General features: G+C 45.8%; 1 protein-coding gene across 2 annotated transcripts in view; it reads left to right on the forward strand.

Moving 5' to 3' along the window:
• UBE3C (ubiquitin protein ligase E3C) overlaps window positions 1-18,158 on the forward strand; it is a 110,778-nt gene that overhangs the window by 51,144 nt on the left and 41,476 nt on the right. For both annotated transcript variants that reach the window (XM_040464505.1, XM_040464506.1), the window contains 4 exons: window positions 8,764-8,868; window positions 11,144-11,231; window positions 12,185-12,282; window positions 13,795-13,927. In XM_040464505.1, coding sequence (XP_040320439.1) covers window positions 8,764-8,868; window positions 11,144-11,231; window positions 12,185-12,282; window positions 13,795-13,927 — 424 coding nt within the window. The remainder of the gene's footprint in view (window positions 1-8,763; window positions 8,869-11,143; window positions 11,232-12,184; window positions 12,283-13,794; window positions 13,928-18,158) is intronic.

Genomic DNA, 18,158 nt, shown 5'->3' on the forward strand with positions numbered 1-18,158 from the left:
GCTCTAAGTACTTTTAGTGACTGGATAAAGTATAAATAAAATTTTAAAATATTTTCATTTTCATATTTCACCAAAAGATCTCTTACAGATTTTTTTTTTTTTTTTTAATCTCTTGAGAAATTGATTAAGAAAAGTGGGATAAGGGGCACCTGGGTGGCTCAGTCGGTTAAGCCTCTGACTTCGGCTCTGATCATGATCTCATGGTTCGTGAGTTCAAGCCCCACGTCGGGCTCTGTGCTGACACTTCAGAGCCTGGAGCCTGCTTCGGAGTCCGTGTCTCCTCTCTCTGCCCCCTCCCCTGCTCACGCTCTCTCTCTCTCTCAAAAATTAAAAACAACAACAACAACAAAAAAAAAACATTTAAAAAAAAAAGGTGTGATAAAGTCTTTAGTGTAATGTAAGCTGCATGTAAATTGTTTTAGGGTATCTTCATTTTCACCCATGCCCAAAGAGAAGCTACGGGTTTGCCGTGGCTGGAACACTGGCAGGAAATCCCCACCAGTGCGAGTATCACTGAGGGTAGAAAAAAAGAAAAGATCGAGGGTGCTTGACTTGCCACGAAATTTCTGCAGCAAACACATCCAGTCAGCTAAAATCGCTCATTAAGGGAGTGGGAGCAGAAGAAGTGCATTTTCCAAATTGAATGCTGGATTTACAGTCCGTTTGATACCCGCGACCCCTCGCGCACTAATGTGCGGCTCCAATCATCAGCTGTCCCTCCAGGTCTTTTATCACTGCTTTTGTCAAGCTATCTATTTAATTGAAAGAAGTTAATTGAATGAAAATGATCAACTAAGCTTGTATTAATATTGCTAATGGAACTTTCTTCTTGGCCATGTTTGGAGAAAGATGTCAAGCTAGACTTTCGGAAAGGCCCATTAACGCTCGCACTTAACCTGATGGGCTAATTAAGGACTGCTTATTCATCCGACGAGTGCACGATAGTCTCTATCCAGCCCATTGTGCCGGATTTTACAACACATTTCACTTAGGAGCATGAGCATTAGTAGCAGTGAGAGTAACTGATAATGTTTTGATTGCACTGAACACAGTACTAATGCATCATTGAATTTATAATTTGTGCAGATTGATGTAATATATGTTTGCACAATTTATTTTAATTACCTATCTCTGCATTCCCAAGTAAACTCTAAAGGTCACATGTTGAACCCTTAATATATCCATTCTTAAGGAGTGACAGTTTTGCAACTTTTCTAAGTTAAAAATAAGCTGTCTAACCCATTTAAAACTTAAAATTCTTATGTAAACTTTTCCTGGATACGTGTATTATGGTGGCATATGTGTTTTTCTTTAAGTATTTAATTAAACTCTGGGATCTTTGTTAATAAAGCTTTCCATTATGTAGGATATCAGGTTTGTGTGCACTATCAGATAATCTCATTATTTTATAGCACCTATTGAGAACCTCATAATTTTCACACGGCAGGCTTATCTTTAGGACTTAGAAATCTCAGAATTTAATAATTCTGTATAAGATATTTCCCCCTGGCCTTGTTTTGCTTTGGCAGTAAATGAAAATTCTGTAGTGAATTTTTTCTTCTGCCTTCAAATGACTCATTACCACTTGATTAAGGATTGCGGCTTTTAGGAATTAGGGTGAAGGTTCACTTTTGTGGTACGGGATTGTTTTAGGTTTGAAATCGAGTGGTTACAAAGACCTGGGTTTAGAACAGAATTGTTTGAAAGACAGTTTTTTGAACAGGATTCCTGTTCTTTGGGGAAAAGAAACCTTCTTCATACTCTCTGCTGCTAAGCTGAGCCCCCCAAAAAATGAAAAATCGAGGCATAGTTTTTGAGTAGAAAAGGGTTTTTTCCGTGTAAGAAAAAATTATCTTTAACATGAGATCAAAAGAATTACCTACCTCCCAGTGGATACCGTGTCCCAGGCGGTAGTCTCAGAGCTGTACATATGTTAATTCTGCCAGGAAGATGCCATTATTGTCCCCATTTTACAGATGAGGCATGGCCGCCGGTGAATAGAACCGGCATCCGAACCCGGCCGCTACTCTGCATCCCCCTCGGAAGACTACGAAAATAGAATGCTAGCATTTCATAGGTATTTTAGGGCCAGATTTGAATTGAAGAATTCAAGGTAGAAGCAACCAGAAAGGTAAAAGCATTTTGCCCATGATTTCCTGCCTTCCGCTGATGGTGACAGAATTGCAAATGATGAGGCCTGACTCCTCCGGCCGGCAGCCATTTTCATTTTTCAGTCTTACGATGGGCCTTTCAGACTGATTTCTGTGAGAGGCCCTGCTGGCTGGTCACAGAGCATAGAATTTTAAGTGGATAGAGTCATCTTTCTTTGTCACTCTAAGAATTGAGGTCAGTTGCTAGGCCCCGCATTGACACTGCTAAAACAGTTTATGCATTTATCAAATTTATAAACTCCTCTTGAGGCGTAATTTACAGGTCTAATTACTTGAGCCCTATCAGGAGATAGGAAGTCCTGTGTGATGCGGCTTCTGTGGGAGCTGTCGCCTACATAGGAGTCCCCTACCCGGAAGGTGGGGGCCTGGGGAGCAGGGAAGAGACTTCCGGAGCCTCTCTCGTCTGCACACCTCTGCGTGGAGAGACGGAGGTCTGTATTGTGAGTGATGTTCACTTTCTCGGTGGCTGGTTTTATTTTTCAGGCTCAAAAAGAATCGTTTAAGAAGTGAACATTAAAACAACAGCAGTGCCCTAACACGGCCCTAGCGTGCCGCCGTGAACTGTCGCTGTTAGGCACGCGACGCACCTTTGTTCTTGCAGGGTAGTGTCACTTCCTTTCCGGTCTTTGAAGGTTTTTGTTTAGTTTCTGACTACTGAATAAAATGGGTACTTTCAGAAGTAATTTTGTAGTGTTTTAGACATCCTGGAAAACCCGGTTGTCTTTAAAGATACACCAGTTTTCGCAGGTCGTAACTAAAGGCTTTATAAAACTTGGCTAACCTGACATCAGTCCACAGCGGACGCTTCGTGACCTCGGGGTTGGGGCTCCGCTACCACCAGTTATCTGAACACTATTATGGGAAGTAATAGAACATGAAAAACAACTGTGTGTATTTCTGAAGGTTTACTTACATAATTTTTTTAGTTATTGAGCGTGTATTTAAGGTGTAGATCTAGCATGGGCAGACATGATATGGTGGACGAGAGCGAAACATACCAAATAAATACAGTGCTGTTGTATTTATAGCTGTTGAAGCCTGCTGAGAGTGTCAGTGGGGCTGGGCACACCTGGTTATTCCAAGTACGTGCGTGTTTGTGTTCTGTTTTACTTCCTATTTCTTAACACGCTAGTAGTCAAGGATCTCCCGGGGAACAGTTAAAAACAATTGACCGGCTTTACCTCAAAGAATTGAATGAAAATCACTGTTGCTGGTACCTCTGCCCAGGCATTCATCAGCAGAAGATTTTGGGGCACTTGGGTGGCTCAGTTGGTTAAGCATCAGACTTACGCTTTCAGCTCAGTCGTGATCTCACAGTTTGTGAGTTCAAGCCCTGACAGCTCACTGACAACAAGGAGCCTGCTTGGGATTCTCTCTCCCCCTCTCTTTCTCTCTGCCCTCCTTACTCCCAAAATAAATAAACTTTAACAAAAAACAAAAAAAAAACCCAGGAGATTTCAATATGCAGCCAGGGTTAAGAACCATAGGCCTCACTGTGTAAAGAAATCACTTGGGGCAGATATGTATAACCTTTGATCTCATATAGCAAAAGTAGGCTTACTGTGACGTAGGTCCTGTGTATTTATTTTTATTATTTTTTTTAATGTTTATTTACTTTTGAGAGAGAGACAGAGACAGAGACAGAGAGACAGAGTGTGAGTGGGGGAGGGGCAGAGTGAGAGGGAGACACAGAATCCAAAGCAGGCTCCAGGCTCCGAGCTGTCAGCACAGAACCTGACGCGGGGCTCGAACCCATGAACCCATGACCTGAGCCGAAGTCGGACACTTAACTGAGCCACCCAGGCGCCCCGAATGTTTATTTATTCTTGAGAGAGAGAGAGAGAGTGTGAGTGACCATGAGTGGGGGAGGGGCAGAGAGAGAGGGAGACACAGAATCCGAAGCAGCTCCAGGCTCCGAGCTGTCAGCACAGAGCCTGACGTGGGGCTCAAACCCACGAACCGTGAGATCATGACCTGAGCCAAAGTCGAACACTTAACCGACTGAGCCACCCAGGCGCCCCTCTGATTGTTTTTAAGTTTATCTATTTTAGAGAGAGGGCGCACAGGATTGCACCAGAGGGGGAGGAGCAGAGAGAGAGAGAATCCTGAGCAGGCTCCACACCGTCAGTGCAAAGCCTGACATGGGCTCTATCCCCCAACTGTGAGATCGTGACCTGAGCCAAAATCAAGAGTCAGACGATCAACCCGTTGAGACACTGGGCGCCCCAACAAATTTTAGATTTAAGCAGGAACTAAATTTTAGATTTAAGTCAGGGTGCCTGGGCGGCTCGGTTGGTTGAGCGTCCAGCTCTTGATGTCAGTCGGCTCAGGTCATGATCCTGCTGTTGTGAGATTGAGTCCCTCACTGGGCATGGAATCTGCTTAAGAGTCCCTCTCCCTCGCCCTGTGTCCTTTCCCCCATCACGCGCGTGTACGTGCACACGCTTTCTCTAAAAACTAAAAAAAATCTAAAATTCCTTCTGTTTTGGTACAGGCTTCTTTAGTGTGCATGTCTGTACCAGAAAATTTAATAAAATTAACTGAGAGCAAAACTGCCCTCTGATCTCAGCAGTGGCTGTTAATCCAGTTCGAAATTGGTGCCCCAGTTCTCCTTACCTTTCACAGTCTTTAGTCGATTTATGTAACTTTTTAATGGTCACCTCCACATTTCTTTCCGATACTACATATTTGTACAGCAGTTGAGTTTGTGGCCCTGAAAATGCATGCAGGGAGCAGGAATGTGATCGGGGGTGATTTGACATCACAAATGGACCCCGTTAAAGTTTTGCGGTTTCTTAAAATTTGCATTTTTCTGTGAAACTTAGAAGAGACTAGTTTAAATGGAGGAAGTGTTTTTAGTTGAATTTAAAATATGGGATTTGACATATCTAAAAAAGGATTTTGGGAATTGGTTCCGGGCTAGTATTACCAGATTTAGCAAATAAAAATGTGTCACCCAGTTAAATTTTAATGTCATGGCTTGTTTTAGATAAAAATAGGTCCTGTGCAGTATTTTGGATATACTTACATTTTTTAAAAAAGCAATATTTGGAGCATATTTATTCTAAAAAATTATTTGCTATTTACCTGAAATTAAAATTTAACAGGTGTCTTTATTTTTTCGGCTAAATCCTCTCCAAGATTCCTCTTCGAGGTTGGCCTGCCGTCAGCTCTGAGCTGTAAGACCTGCTTTTTCACAGTGACTCCTTCTTGACATCTCGCCCCTTACAAGCCTCCTCAGGCCCCCATCACTTTGTGCCTCCCGCTTTCTCCTCCCTCCCTCTCTCTCCCTTTCCTTGTTTCTGAAAGAGGATAGATTATACCAGGACATGTATAAGTAATAAGCGATTACTGGGGTGCCTGGGGGGCTCCATCGGTTGAGCGTCCGACTTCGGCTCAGGTCACGATCTCGCGGTTCGTGAGAGTCAGGCCCTGCGTGGGGCTCTGCACTGGTGGTGTGGAGCCTGCTTGGGAGTCTCTCTCTCTCTCTCTCTCTCTCTCTCTCTCTCTGCCCCTTCCCCACTTGCAGTCTCTTTCTCAAAATAAATAAACAAACTTTAAAAAGAAGTAATATGTGATTGCTTCTTTTTTTATACTTAGGATGTGAAAATAAGACAGTGGCTGCCTGTATTGAAACTTTTTAGTGTTTAATTTCACAGTAATTTAAAAGAAGAAAGTAACTTATGGCATTAATTGCCTCATACATAGTTTCATGTCTGTGACCTGCAGAAAACAAATGTCCTCATGACCAGAGGTTGAAAGATGACTACCAGGAGGCAGATAGAAGGTTTTATTCTAGAGTGAGGCAGCCCTGGCCCTGCCCCTCACGGGCCCGGGAGCAAGTCTCTCACCCTCAGGAAAGCTACGTTTCCTCAGCTGTGCAACGGGGAAGGTCAGTACAAGAGGATGCCACCTTTCAGTGGGGTGCCACACGTGAGCCATAAGTAAATGGGCGCAGTTAAAGAAATACATGAAACGTGTGTCAGAAAGCATGTCTTCTGCTAACAGTCGTGGTGTATCGTGTAAATTTCGGCCCAGTATCTGTTCAGTCTGAATTTACTTGAAATACTAATATGGCTGGTTATGAAAATGGAAAGGTATAAGCTGTGATATTTTAAAAAAAAATTTGTTTGTTTATTTATTTATTTTGAGAGAGAGACGGAGCAGAGGGGAGGCAGAGACAGAGACAGAGTCCCAAACAGGCTCCACGCTGTCAGCACGGAGCCCGATGCGGGGCTTGAACCCATGAGCATGAGATCACGACCTGAGCGGAAATCAACAGTCGGACCCTTAACCGACTGAGCCCCCCAGGCGCCCCAAGATGTGATAAACTTCAAAGAAAAAGATGGTGCTTCTGTCTGTGCTCTCGGAAGAGGGCACGTGCTTGTGTCGTGCTCTGCGTGCACTGACCCGTCGGTTGTCCCAGACAAGACCACACGTGTAGCGTAACTCATCGCCATCTGGTCTTTTCGTGCTCATAGAGCGTTGCAGGTGCCTGACTTAAGCCCTGAGCAAGCATAAGAGAGTCAGGAGTGGGGGGTGACCGACGACAGGTTCAGGCTGACTCACCTAAGCTAATTACTGCTGATTGAGAAAGGATGTTACCATAGTGTTAGGATAGGCCTTCACCTGCCACAAGGGATGAGGAAGAACAAACCGGGAAGAAATTCCGCCAGTCAGAAGGCTGTATTCTAGGTCTTGAGACATTTATGCTGATGTGGTTTTGTCTGTGCGGCCGAACTGCTCAACTACTAACTGTTGGCTCCATCCGTGGGCATCTCATCCAAGCCGTGTGTCCACATTATAGCCGTCTGAGGTGTCAGCCGAGGGCCCTTTCTCACCTGCTTTTGTTGGACACACGGAGTTTCTGGTATCCCTGGATGCCAGGGTTTGCACGTCATGAAAGAAGCATTTGTATTTCTGTGGTATATACATGCTGGGTTGTAAATTTTAAATTAAAGAAAAAAATTTTTTAATGTTTGTTTCTTTTTGAGAGAGAGACAGACGCGCACACACGGAGCATGAGCAGGGGACGCGGGGGGGGGGGGGGGCAGAAAAGAGAGGGAGGGAGACACAATCCCAAGCAGGCTAAGAACGGTCAGCGTAGAGCCCAACGCGGGGCTCAAACCCACTAACCGTGAGATCGTGACCTGACCAGAAGTCGGATGCCTGACTGACTGAGCCATGCAGGCGCCCCTGAATTGTAAAATTTTAAAGAGAAATCTCTATTAACAGTTGAAATTATGCAGTCTTATTTGTCTTGTGGGTATATTTGGAAATTTATCATGTTATCCTAATTTTTTTCCTTATCCGAATTATATTTTATCCTAATTCCTTATCCAAATTGTATTTTACTTAATTAGAGGCCATGTGGACAGAGGCCTGGCTGACTTTTTTGGAAAACGTCATCATAGCCTTACTTTCAGTACATAGTAGTTGTATGATCAAATCCTGGTTGTAAATTGGATTTACAATTTTATGTTGGTTTTATCTTGGCTTATTGCAAAGTCCATTTGTATTTAATAAAAAATGTCAGGTCTTATTTTTTATTTTTTATTCCCGCCGTCGGGTCTTTTTTAAATAGGCAGTGCCATTAGCTCTCTTACTCATATAGTCTAAAATTTATAATTAATTATTGATCCCAAGTCAGTCATTGAATGCCTACTAGGTTTGCGGGTCCTCAGCTGGCTTTTCTTCAGAGGCAGCTTCCTACGTAGCCAGAGAGGGACCAGAGCTCACTGCAGAAGCAGTACTGAAATGCAAAGTGTCAGCATGGGGGGGCTTTATGAGAGGAGTGGGGCCCAGTGTGTGTAGAATCATGGTGAGAAGCAGGCCTGACTCCAGAGACGTGTATAAGGGAAAGACAGGAATTGTTGGTCTTTTTTGGCAGATGTCAGAGGTCCATGTAGGACTCTCCCCCCCCCCCCCCCCGCCCGTGCACTTGACAGAGCGTCTTTTAAGAAAAAATAAATGCTATTACTGTAGGAAAAAGTTTTACAGAATTGCCGTACTTGGAGATTTCTTACATTATAGCTCAAATGAGCTAATACATTTCCAAATTTGTGTTTCAAAACTCATTTGCTACCTCCTTTGTAGACAGCCTTTAACATGTTCCTGTTAATTTTTCTCTCTTCACTGGCACTTAACTAACCACTTTGTACTTGACTCATTCTTGAGGCGCCTGGGCGGCTCAGTCGGTTAAGCGTCCGACTCTTGATTTCGGCTCAGGTCATGATCCCACGGTTCATGGGATCGAACCCCACTCGGCCTCTACACTGACCGCGTGGAGGCTGCTTGGGATCATCTCTCTCCCCCTCTCTCTGCCCCTCCCCTACTCTCTCTCTCTCTTTCTCTAAAAAATAAACATTTTTTAAAAATTGTATTATTTATCTTAAAAAAACACAGACTCATTCTTGGGGTCACAGGATAAGGTACTCTCCTGTGGCCTGACTGGTGGTGGCCGAGGGGAGGCCCGGACGGCCCAGCCCACGCACTCACAGGCATACAGGGGGGCTGCCGTGTTGTTGCCTCTCTTGTGCGGTGGTCGTTACTGGGCTTGCTCACGTGACTCGGCCCTGCTCTCCCTCTGCAGGTTATCACCAGCCTTGTGAAGATGCTGAAGTCCAGAGACACCAGAAGAAATTTCTGTCCTCCAAGCCACTGGCTGTCAGAACAGGAAGATATTAAAGCAGATAAGGTTTATGGAAAGATCTTTTTACATAGTTTTCATTAAACATTGTCTCAGCTTTTGTCTTTCGAGGGAGGATAAAGCCTTTTAAATTGGTTCATTTGGTTCATTTGTTACTTAGTATGTAACAAAATATTAATAGTAAACTTTTTTATTATTAACGCTTAGGTCACAAGATAGAATATATAGCAGTACCATCGACTTAAACATGCATCCTGAGTTTGTTATTAATCCTGATTTTCTCCTTTAACCACAAATTATATTGAAGCCTAGTGGTTCTTTGTTGGGGTTGCAAAAGATGTTGCTTTTATTGAAAGGTATTATAATTATTGACGCATATTTGGTACTTAGAGGAAATGGAGCATGTCCTTGATTTTCTAAAGGAACAGACAAATTTGAATGTTACTAAAATTACTAAAACCTAGGTCTAAAGTAGATTCAGCAGTATAATATATTTTCAGAAATTCAAGTAACATTAACAGACGTCTATGAACCGTTTTCGTTCTTGTTTGTCAGTGAAAGGCATGATTGTATTCATTTCAAAATCTCGGGGTGGAGGGTGTAGAAGAAACAGGACTGTAGAAGCATTAAAGGAAAGAAAACAGCAGGCGCCTGGGTGGCTCAGTCAGTTAAGCATCCGCCTCGCTCTCAGCTCAGGTCTTGATCTTAGGGTCATGAGTTCAGGCCCCACTCGGGGCATAGAGCCTACTTAAAAAGAAGAAGAAGGAGAAGGAGAAGGAGAAAACAGAGGTGCTTTATAACAGTTTCAGAAGCATTACTGTGTCTGCATGAATCTTGGAGCGTGTGGCGCCTGGCTGTGCCCACTGGTTAGGCTGCGAAACCACGGCCAACGCTGTAGCAGATGGACATCTCCAAGGCCCGGGATGGGGCCTCCGAACAACATTTACCACCAAAAGGAAACAGCCTTTGGAACGATGGAGTGTCTTGTCACTGGAGAATATGGGAACCACAGGAGGCCCCGGCCCTTCGGAACAGGTGTAATGGACTAAACGTCGAATATGCTTAAATCTGTGAGTTACAGGTGCCTGGCCGGCTCAGTCGGAAAAGCATGGGACTCTTGATCTCAGGGTTGTGGTTCCAAACCCCACATTGGGTGTAGAGATTACTCAAATAAATAAAACTTTTTCAAAAGTGTTCTAAACGTTAGAAAATGAAGAATGTGATTGGCCATCTTATAAGCAGAGGAACCACCTTATTATTTTGAGGACGGGTTCGGAAAAAAGTAATCATGCACTGAGTCTGCCTTTCCCTTACGAACTTCATGTATCTCAGGCTGAGTAGTGGTGATGTGAGACCCTTCTCGGTGTAGGGGTGGCTCATGATGCATGAAGAAGCCGCTTTTGACCTGGAGCCCCACAGTCTGCAGCTCTGATGAGTCAACGATCTAGGCGGTGCCCTCGGGGTGCAGGCCACAAGGGGACCTGCTGTTACCGGGCTGGAGACCCCAGCAGATGAGGGTCCAGTGCCGGACGCCCCTCGCTGTGCCGCTGCTACCCCAGGAGACTCAGCTGTGGCAAAAACGTCAGCTGCGCCACACCGTGCCTGGTAGCGCAGCTGGTCCCTCTCTTGGCCTCATCGCTTTGTAACAACGGGTACCCAGACCTGCGGTCACCGGACACGTGCCTTGAGGAAAGGACACTCTGCCCACGAAGCGTCCTGGCCAGAAACCGAACCTGGATGTGAGGAGCCCTCCTGATGCCGCTGCACATGTGTGTGGGAACCAGGCCAGAAGCCCGTGTTAGCCCCGAGGGGCCTCAGCTGGCAGCACCGCCCGGCCGGGGGGGGGGGGGGGGGCCTGGGGGGCCTGCCACCCAGCTGCTCTGACCCGGCCCGCTCAGGGCCGGGGGAGCCCACAGAGTGGCGAGGCTTCCAGAGTGCACACGACCCCAGCCTCGCTGGATACTCAGATTTTGTAATTATGAGATGCTGAATATTTAGTAGTAAGAAATTCATTCTTTAAGCGTGATACGTTTTCGTTTAGAAAGTGATCCCATGACCGTTTACTATATGCACCTGTTACACGGCATTAGCCAGAAGCAGCAGAGAGTTCCCTGGGATGTGTTAGAAGCAGTTACACTGTCAAAGCGTGAAAGGGTAGCCAGCAGGGGAGAGAGGGGGGACGAGGACATGGAAAGGACATGAGATCAAAGAGCAGGACCCGGCTGACACTGTACGTGTAAGGCACGACTTAGTTCACATGTGACAAGTTAAAGTTCGCGCCACAGCACAAGGATGTACTAAGCAAGCGTTGCCGGCTCCGCAGGTCACCCAGCTCTACGTTCCGGCTTCCAGACACGTGTGGAGGTACCGGCGGATGGGGAGGATCGGCCCCCTGCAGTCGAGCCTGGACGGTGAGTTCTCTGTGGCCTTGAGGCCTCCTTTCCGTTCAGGGTTATGGACTTCCATTCCATACCGGGAAGTTCACTCTTTTCAGTGTACTGTTCTGTGATTTTTGATAAACATAGGCCACCACGATCAATCATAGAGAAAAGGCTCATCGTTCCGGAAATTACCTCGTGTTCCTTTGTACTTAGCCCTCGCCCCCGGCTCCTTGCCCCAGCCCCTGCCCCTGGGAACCACTGATTTGTTTCTGTCCTGGTAGCTTTGCCTTTTCCAGAACGTCTTTAAATGGAACCATGTAGTGTGTAGCCTTGTGCGTCTGGGAGGGAAGGGTCCAAGCAGACCTCAAGGACATGGTGGGTTCTGCTCTCCACCACCGCAATCAAGTGTATGTCGCAGAACAAGTCAAATGAATTTTTTGGTTTTCCAGCGTATGTAAAGGTTAAGAGCGCCGTCGCATTACGTCTAAAGAAACGACAAATGTACCTTCATTAGAAGAAACTTTTAGGGGCGCCTGGGTGGCTCGGTCAGTTGAGCATCTCACTCTTGGTTTTGGCTCAGGTCATGATCCACACCTGCCTCGGGCTCCATGCTGAGTGTGCAGCCTGCTTGGGATTCTCTCCCTGCCCTCCCTCACTTGCACTCTCACGCTCTCTGTCATATTAAAAAAATACACTTTTTGGAAATGATGCTATCATCTGAGTCGTTTCAGTGACTGAGAATCACGGATCACAGATGACCGTAACAAATGTAATTATGAAAAAGTTAGAAATGTCGCAAGAGTTACCGAAATGTGACACGAGGACACGAAGTGTGCAAGTGCTGCTGGAAATGGTGCCCACGGAGGCACCGGGCACGGGGTCGGCACCCACCTTCTGTTCGTGGCACACAGTGTCTGCCAGGTGCCGCAGGGTGGGGTGTGTCCGTGCCCGTAACTCCACAAAGCCTTTAAAATGTGTTGCAGTGGGTTTGGAGTCCCCACCGCTGTCTGTCTCTGAGGAAAGACAACTCGCCATCCTGACAGAATTGCCCTTTGTGGTTCCATTTGAGGAGCGAGTCAAGGTAAGCGGCTTGGTGTCTTCATAGACCGCGTGTGTGTCACAGTCACTTAGCACCATTTCAGCGTTGCACTAACACCAGCCACAAAGTCTCCGAAGGTGTGTGGTGCTGATTCTGTACTTCTTATTTTCCTCATTAGGTGATAATAGCTGAGCGCGATTTATACAAGCATAGTCCAGGGGCGCCTGGGTGGCTCAGTCAGTTATTAGCGTCTGACTCTTCATTTCGGCTCGGGTCATGATCTCACGGTGGGGTCGAGCCCCCGAGTCAGGGCGGAGCCTGCGTGGGGTTCTTTCTGCCCCCCCCCCCCCCCACTCGCGTGCATCCCTGCGCTTTCTCTCTCAAAATAAACTTTTGCTTTGCTTTGCTCTTCTTTTTTTTTTTTAGAAAGCATAGTCCAACCAAGTACCTCTTTATATAGACTTGAAAGATTTTCTCCTTAGTTGTACCTAGAGTTCAGAGGCCTGTCACACCATCGTCGTCTTATGGGAGGATGAGGTCCTTTGTCTACTGAATTTTGTATTGGTTTTGAAAATGCATATTTTTTGAAAAGATACGCTTCTGTACATTACGTTGAAGTTATTTATCACAAATACTAGTTTATAAAAGAGACTTGGATAGTCAACTTCTTGCCTGGTCATTTTTGACTAATGTACAAAACTTTGTATTTATCTGTTTTGAGATTTTAAAACGTTTTGTTTGTATTCATCAACTTAGCAAATTTCTAAAAACTACCAGGCTTTTTTTTTTTTAAGTTTACTTAGTTAGAAAGAGAGTGAGCTGGGGAGGGGCAGAGAGAGAGAGAATCCTAAGCAGGCTCCACACTGACAGCATGGAGCCCAGTGTGGGGCTCGAACTCATGAATTGTGAGATCATGACCTGAACTGAATTCCAGAGTTGGACGCTTAACGGACCGAGCTACCCAGGCACCCCTACCAGGCTCCATTCTTAAGTAATGGATTCAAGAGGGTAATTTTAGTCCTGCCCACTCTTTATAGGATGAGCAAAAGATTGAATTTCTTTTAAAGCTGTTGGTGTTTCTTTGTTAAGACACACACACACACACACAGAGGCACAAATGCAACATGATATTACATAGTTCCTGAGCTCCCTCTACTGGATTTTTAGCATCAAAAAAAAAAAAAAAATCAGCTGAGTTTTATTGTTAGGGAGATATTCCTACTAGTGATACACAGCTTTACAAAGAAAGATATTCGTTCTTTTTCTGTCACCTGGGTTTTTCTAAAGGGTTTGTAAAAGAAAATACTGACAGTACTACAGCATGGGACTTTAAAAATTTGTTGTAAGATGGGGAAGAGGAGCAAGGTTACAAATACACAAATATCGCATGTCTACTGATAAGGCCGAAAGTTCATATTCGATACCTTGGCTTTTAAAATTTGTTTCTGAATTCACGGAGATAGAAGACTAAAGATTTATGTAGCAGTTTTTTGTTGCTTATGTTTATAACAAAGTCTCATTTCAGATGACCTGACAGCTTCCTCTGTTTGTTAGATCTTTCAAAGGTTGATTTATGCAGATAAGCAAGAGGTGCAAGGAGACGGTCCGTTTCTGGATGGAATTAATGTCACTATAAGAAGAAATTATATTTATGAAGATGCTTATGACAAACTTTCCCCAGAAAATGGTATGTATAATTCTGTCTGTGTGTATGTGTGCGGCAGGGGGAGTCTGAGGGATTCTTTTAGAAAAAGGTCCTCACTAAAACCTTGGTGTCCGTCGTCTTGTTCTGTAATGAGTTTTAACAGTGAAATGTAGCATGCCGGGTCTGTAGATGTGTATTATCAAATAACATTCCTAAGACTGACAGATAATTATTGCAACAGGAGACTTTTTCAAGTAGTGATTTCTGTTTTTAAGGCAAAAAAAAAACCCCTCCACTCCACCTGCAGATGTCTGTTTCTAAAATTTAGTTGGCGACCTAGAATTCTGAAAATGTTGGTGGGCGCCGTTTACGTTCTGTATTATGTGTGTGTTATAAACTCTAAGCCTTGTTTAACGTGCCATAATAAACTCGGTGCAGTGCAGATTTCTTTATAAAAGGACGTGGGCTTCAGTGTCAGTGCTAGTAGAGAAAGACCGGAGAGATTTCTCCCGTAACAGCACTTTGGATCGCGCGTAGAGGTCATTGACACGTTTTGTCTCCTGTGAGTATCTGACAGCCAGCATTAAGTGTTGTATCACTAGTTTACATGTTCATAGTTTTTCTTTCAAGAGTATGGGATCCCTGTTAACTGCATTAAATCAGGACTAGATCGGTACAGGGAGCTCGCAGCGGAAGGTGGCAGGCAGGGTCGGGATCACGGCTGCAGGAGATGGGAGGTCGTCAGAAGTGAAGTAACAGTCGCCTCTCCGAGGGGAGCAAAACCTCGATTCAAGTGATTTTTTTCTTAAAGAGCTGATTTTGTTACGCTGTGGCAATAACGGCGGACGGCCAGCGTCAGGCACCGGTCCCTTCTCTTCCAGGTTTTGTGTGTGAGGGTTTGATGTTCACATAATGTGGTTTTCTCACCTAACCTGTGCCGTAGCCCTCTGAGGGCGGACCGCCGCTGTCCCAGCTCACTGCCAGCCAGCATGGTTCGTTTGTAAGTTTTACCTGCGAACGGGGCAAAATCCAGAACTCTGACTCAAACCCAACACACTTTTGAGAAAAACTGGACCTCCACCTGGGGGCTCCTCGGTCCCCGCGAATCGGCAGTAGTAGCTGTGGTGTGTCTGCCACTTGGCCGGGGCGCTCGCGCTGCGGCCCGGAGTCCTTGTCCTCTGTCCGGCTCAAGTCACGGGTGCTCAGTAGATGTTTGTTGAATTTGCGATTGAACCTGGGGAAAACTCGAGAGACGAAATGATAATTTGCCAGCCACTAAGACTGTGGGTGAGAGCAGAAGTGAGGCACGGTCGGTGCTGCGGGGTGTCGGGAAGGGGAGGCCTGCCCGCGTGGCCGGTCCTGCGCAGCCGCTTGGGCACTCATTCTCGCAGGCTTGCTTCCTGCACGTGCTGCAGGTGGGGTGCCTCCAAATGTGGTCGGCGGCGACTTTAAACTAGCTTTAAAACTATTCATGTAGATGGTTTTTAAAGACATTACTGTCCAGTTAGAACAAACTGCAAATTTCCTAATAAACCCTGAAGCTTAAAGTTGTTCGAAAGTTGACCCTACTCTGCCTCCCGAGGTGTGTTCTGATACTTGCACTGAGTTCAAGGGATGTGGAAAAACCTTCCCATAATGCTTGGTCATAATGCTTTAGATCTCTGCAGATGCTCTGAGTCAGGCCTTCTTGACAGGAGTTTTCAAACCATGGCTTAAAATTGGTATCTCACCAGCGAGAGGAGTAAAATTAACTGTCATCTCCGAATGTTTCATTTACTTAGGGGAAGTTGGTGGGAAGTGCTTTGTTGATTGATCATCTGTGTATAATCGGTTAATGTGATTACCCCGTGTATCTAGTCGTTAAAGCAAATCCTTCCTTCACCAATGCTCGGCATCTGTCATCTCGGAACAGGTTTCTCAAGTGTGGGCGTCAGCTGGTAGGGGGAGAGCTGGCTGCTGGGGCTCCGGCCTGGGCGGTGGGCGGTCCTGGAGAGCCCTCCCATGGCGGTGCTGCCGCCATGGGGGCGGGGGGGGGGCGCGCCCGGTGCAGAGCTGTGATCACCTTCACTCTCAGGGCTGCTGTCACTCTGGGCATGATCGCTCTTCTGGGATGAGAGCCCCCCAGAGCTGGCTCTGGACTGAGCTGTGCTCGCTCCGAGAGCCTTTGTGTGTTCGCTGGTTTTGAGGTGTTTGTTTACTGGGCAGGATTTACTACACTGTTTTCCTGAAGGGGGAATGGTAATAGAGTAAAATCAAAGGAACATTTTACTTAGTTTTTTCCCCCCACTAAAACTTTAGCGTGTAAGTAGAGATTTTAAAATTCATCCTTAGAAACAAGTAGTGTCAAGATATTTCGAAGGCTGGATTTGATTCTGAAATTATATTATGTTTTTTTTATTACTTTTTTTTTTTTTACATATCACTGTTTACAGAAATGAGCTTCAGGGAACCACAGAATCTCAATTCTAGCCAAAGTAGAGAGGCGACTTCCGATGGCCCACTGAGTCTCCAAGCAATCATGACACACCCCCTGCCCACCATGAGACTGTTGAAGGGGGGCCGTGGCCAAGTGTCTCCCGCCTGTAACATTTGTACGCTTAGAGTTTTTACAAAATCTGCTGCTGACTGCTATTAGTCGGTTTGAAAAACATTATATAGGACAAATGCTTATAGTTCATCCTTAAAATTGGGCGTTAAAAAGGAATCTGTAAAGGTGAAAAATACCCAACTATTTTTATGTTGCACGTACAATTATCTGCTTAGATTTCTTTTGGCATTTTACGTAGATCTTGAGGTTGAACATACTTTGTAATCCTATTGATCAAAATAGATGTTGGGGTGCCTGGGTGGCTCCATCAATTAAGTGTCCGACTTCAGCCCAGGTCATGATCTCATGGTCCGTGAGTTCAAGCCCCGCGTCGGGCTCTGTGCTGACAGCTCAGAGTCTGGACCCTGTTTCAGATTCTATGTCTCCCTCTCTCTCTTACCGTCCCCTGTTCATGCTCTGTCTCTCTCTGTCTCAAAAATAAATAAACATTAAAAAAAAAAAATAAAAAAAAAAAAGATGCAAATGACGTATTGTGGAATCTAACCCATCCCCGAAAAGCATGTTCTGATTGCTCATTTAAGTATATTAAATTGTAAAAACAAAAGAGAGAGGGCACCCCGCTGGCTCGGTCGGTAGAGTGGGCAACTCCTGACTTCAGGGTTGTGAGTTCGAGCCTCACGTTGGCGAGATTGCTTAAAAATAAAACCTTTAAGAAAAGAAAAGAAAAATAAAGAAAGAAGAGAATATAGTTTAGTATAAAAGCCTGTGCTTTGTAGGCAGTAGACAAATCTTTACATTATAACACTCCTGCCACAGTGCCAGCTGTATGTCTTTAGATAAATAAAATAATTCCTTGTCCTTGGTTTTCTTACTCCAGAGTGAGATAATTCTTAACCCAGAAGGTTGTTAAAAGACTTGAAGTAATGTGTGTAAAATTCTAACATGAATGCTAGCTCGGGGTAAATAATCAACGATGGGCATCCCTTTATGGAGTGCGAGAGCAGGCTGTAACCAGGTGGCTTAATTTGTCTCCCTTACTCTGGGGGAACCGTGAGCCTTTACACAGAGCTCACCCAGCAGCGTGTTTCTGTCGCTGCCGGCAGGATGGGGTGGCCCTCGCCCCTGCCGGTCAGTGAAAGATAGTGTCAGTACCGCTGTCCACAGTGGTGTAGATCTCAGTCCATATAAGAAATTGTACCGGCCCCGTTTGGACCGTGTTACAGAGTATCTACCGCCAGGCTCTGGGACTTCAGAAGTAGCGACACAGCTCCCCGAAGCCACGTTCCGCTAAACCCCTTTCCGGAGTGTTTTCTAGAGGTCCCCTGTCCCTTGGCATAGGTCGGCCTCGCGGGAAGCCTGAAAGATGGTGGCGGCTCCTGAAAGCCCAGCAGCAAAGTGGCACCAGGTGCAGACCTGGGCCGAGCTGCCTGCACCTCCGAGCTCTCGGCATCGCACCCACCCTGCCCGGGGCAACCGCCCCTGCCCCGCCGCCCCTGCCCCGCCGCCCCTGCCCCGCCGCCCCTGCCCCGCCGCCCCTGCTCGCACCTGCTCCCGTTCAGGATGCAGGTGGGGAAGGGTGAAGTTACTTTCTCAGACCCGCGCACCCTGATTAAGCCTGTCCAGTGAAGATCACCTGGTTCTGGCTTTTGGCAGAATCACTTCCATTGGCTTGTATTTGGGGCCTGTGTCCCGAGGCCTGTACCGAACTAAGGCTGTGTATCATTG

The sequence above is a fragment of the Herpailurus yagouaroundi genome, unplaced genomic scaffold (genome assembly GCF_014898765.1).
Source record: "Herpailurus yagouaroundi ecotype Mexico unplaced genomic scaffold, PumYag 483, whole genome shotgun sequence".
NCBI lineage: Eukaryota > Metazoa > Chordata > Mammalia > Carnivora > Felidae > Herpailurus > Herpailurus yagouaroundi.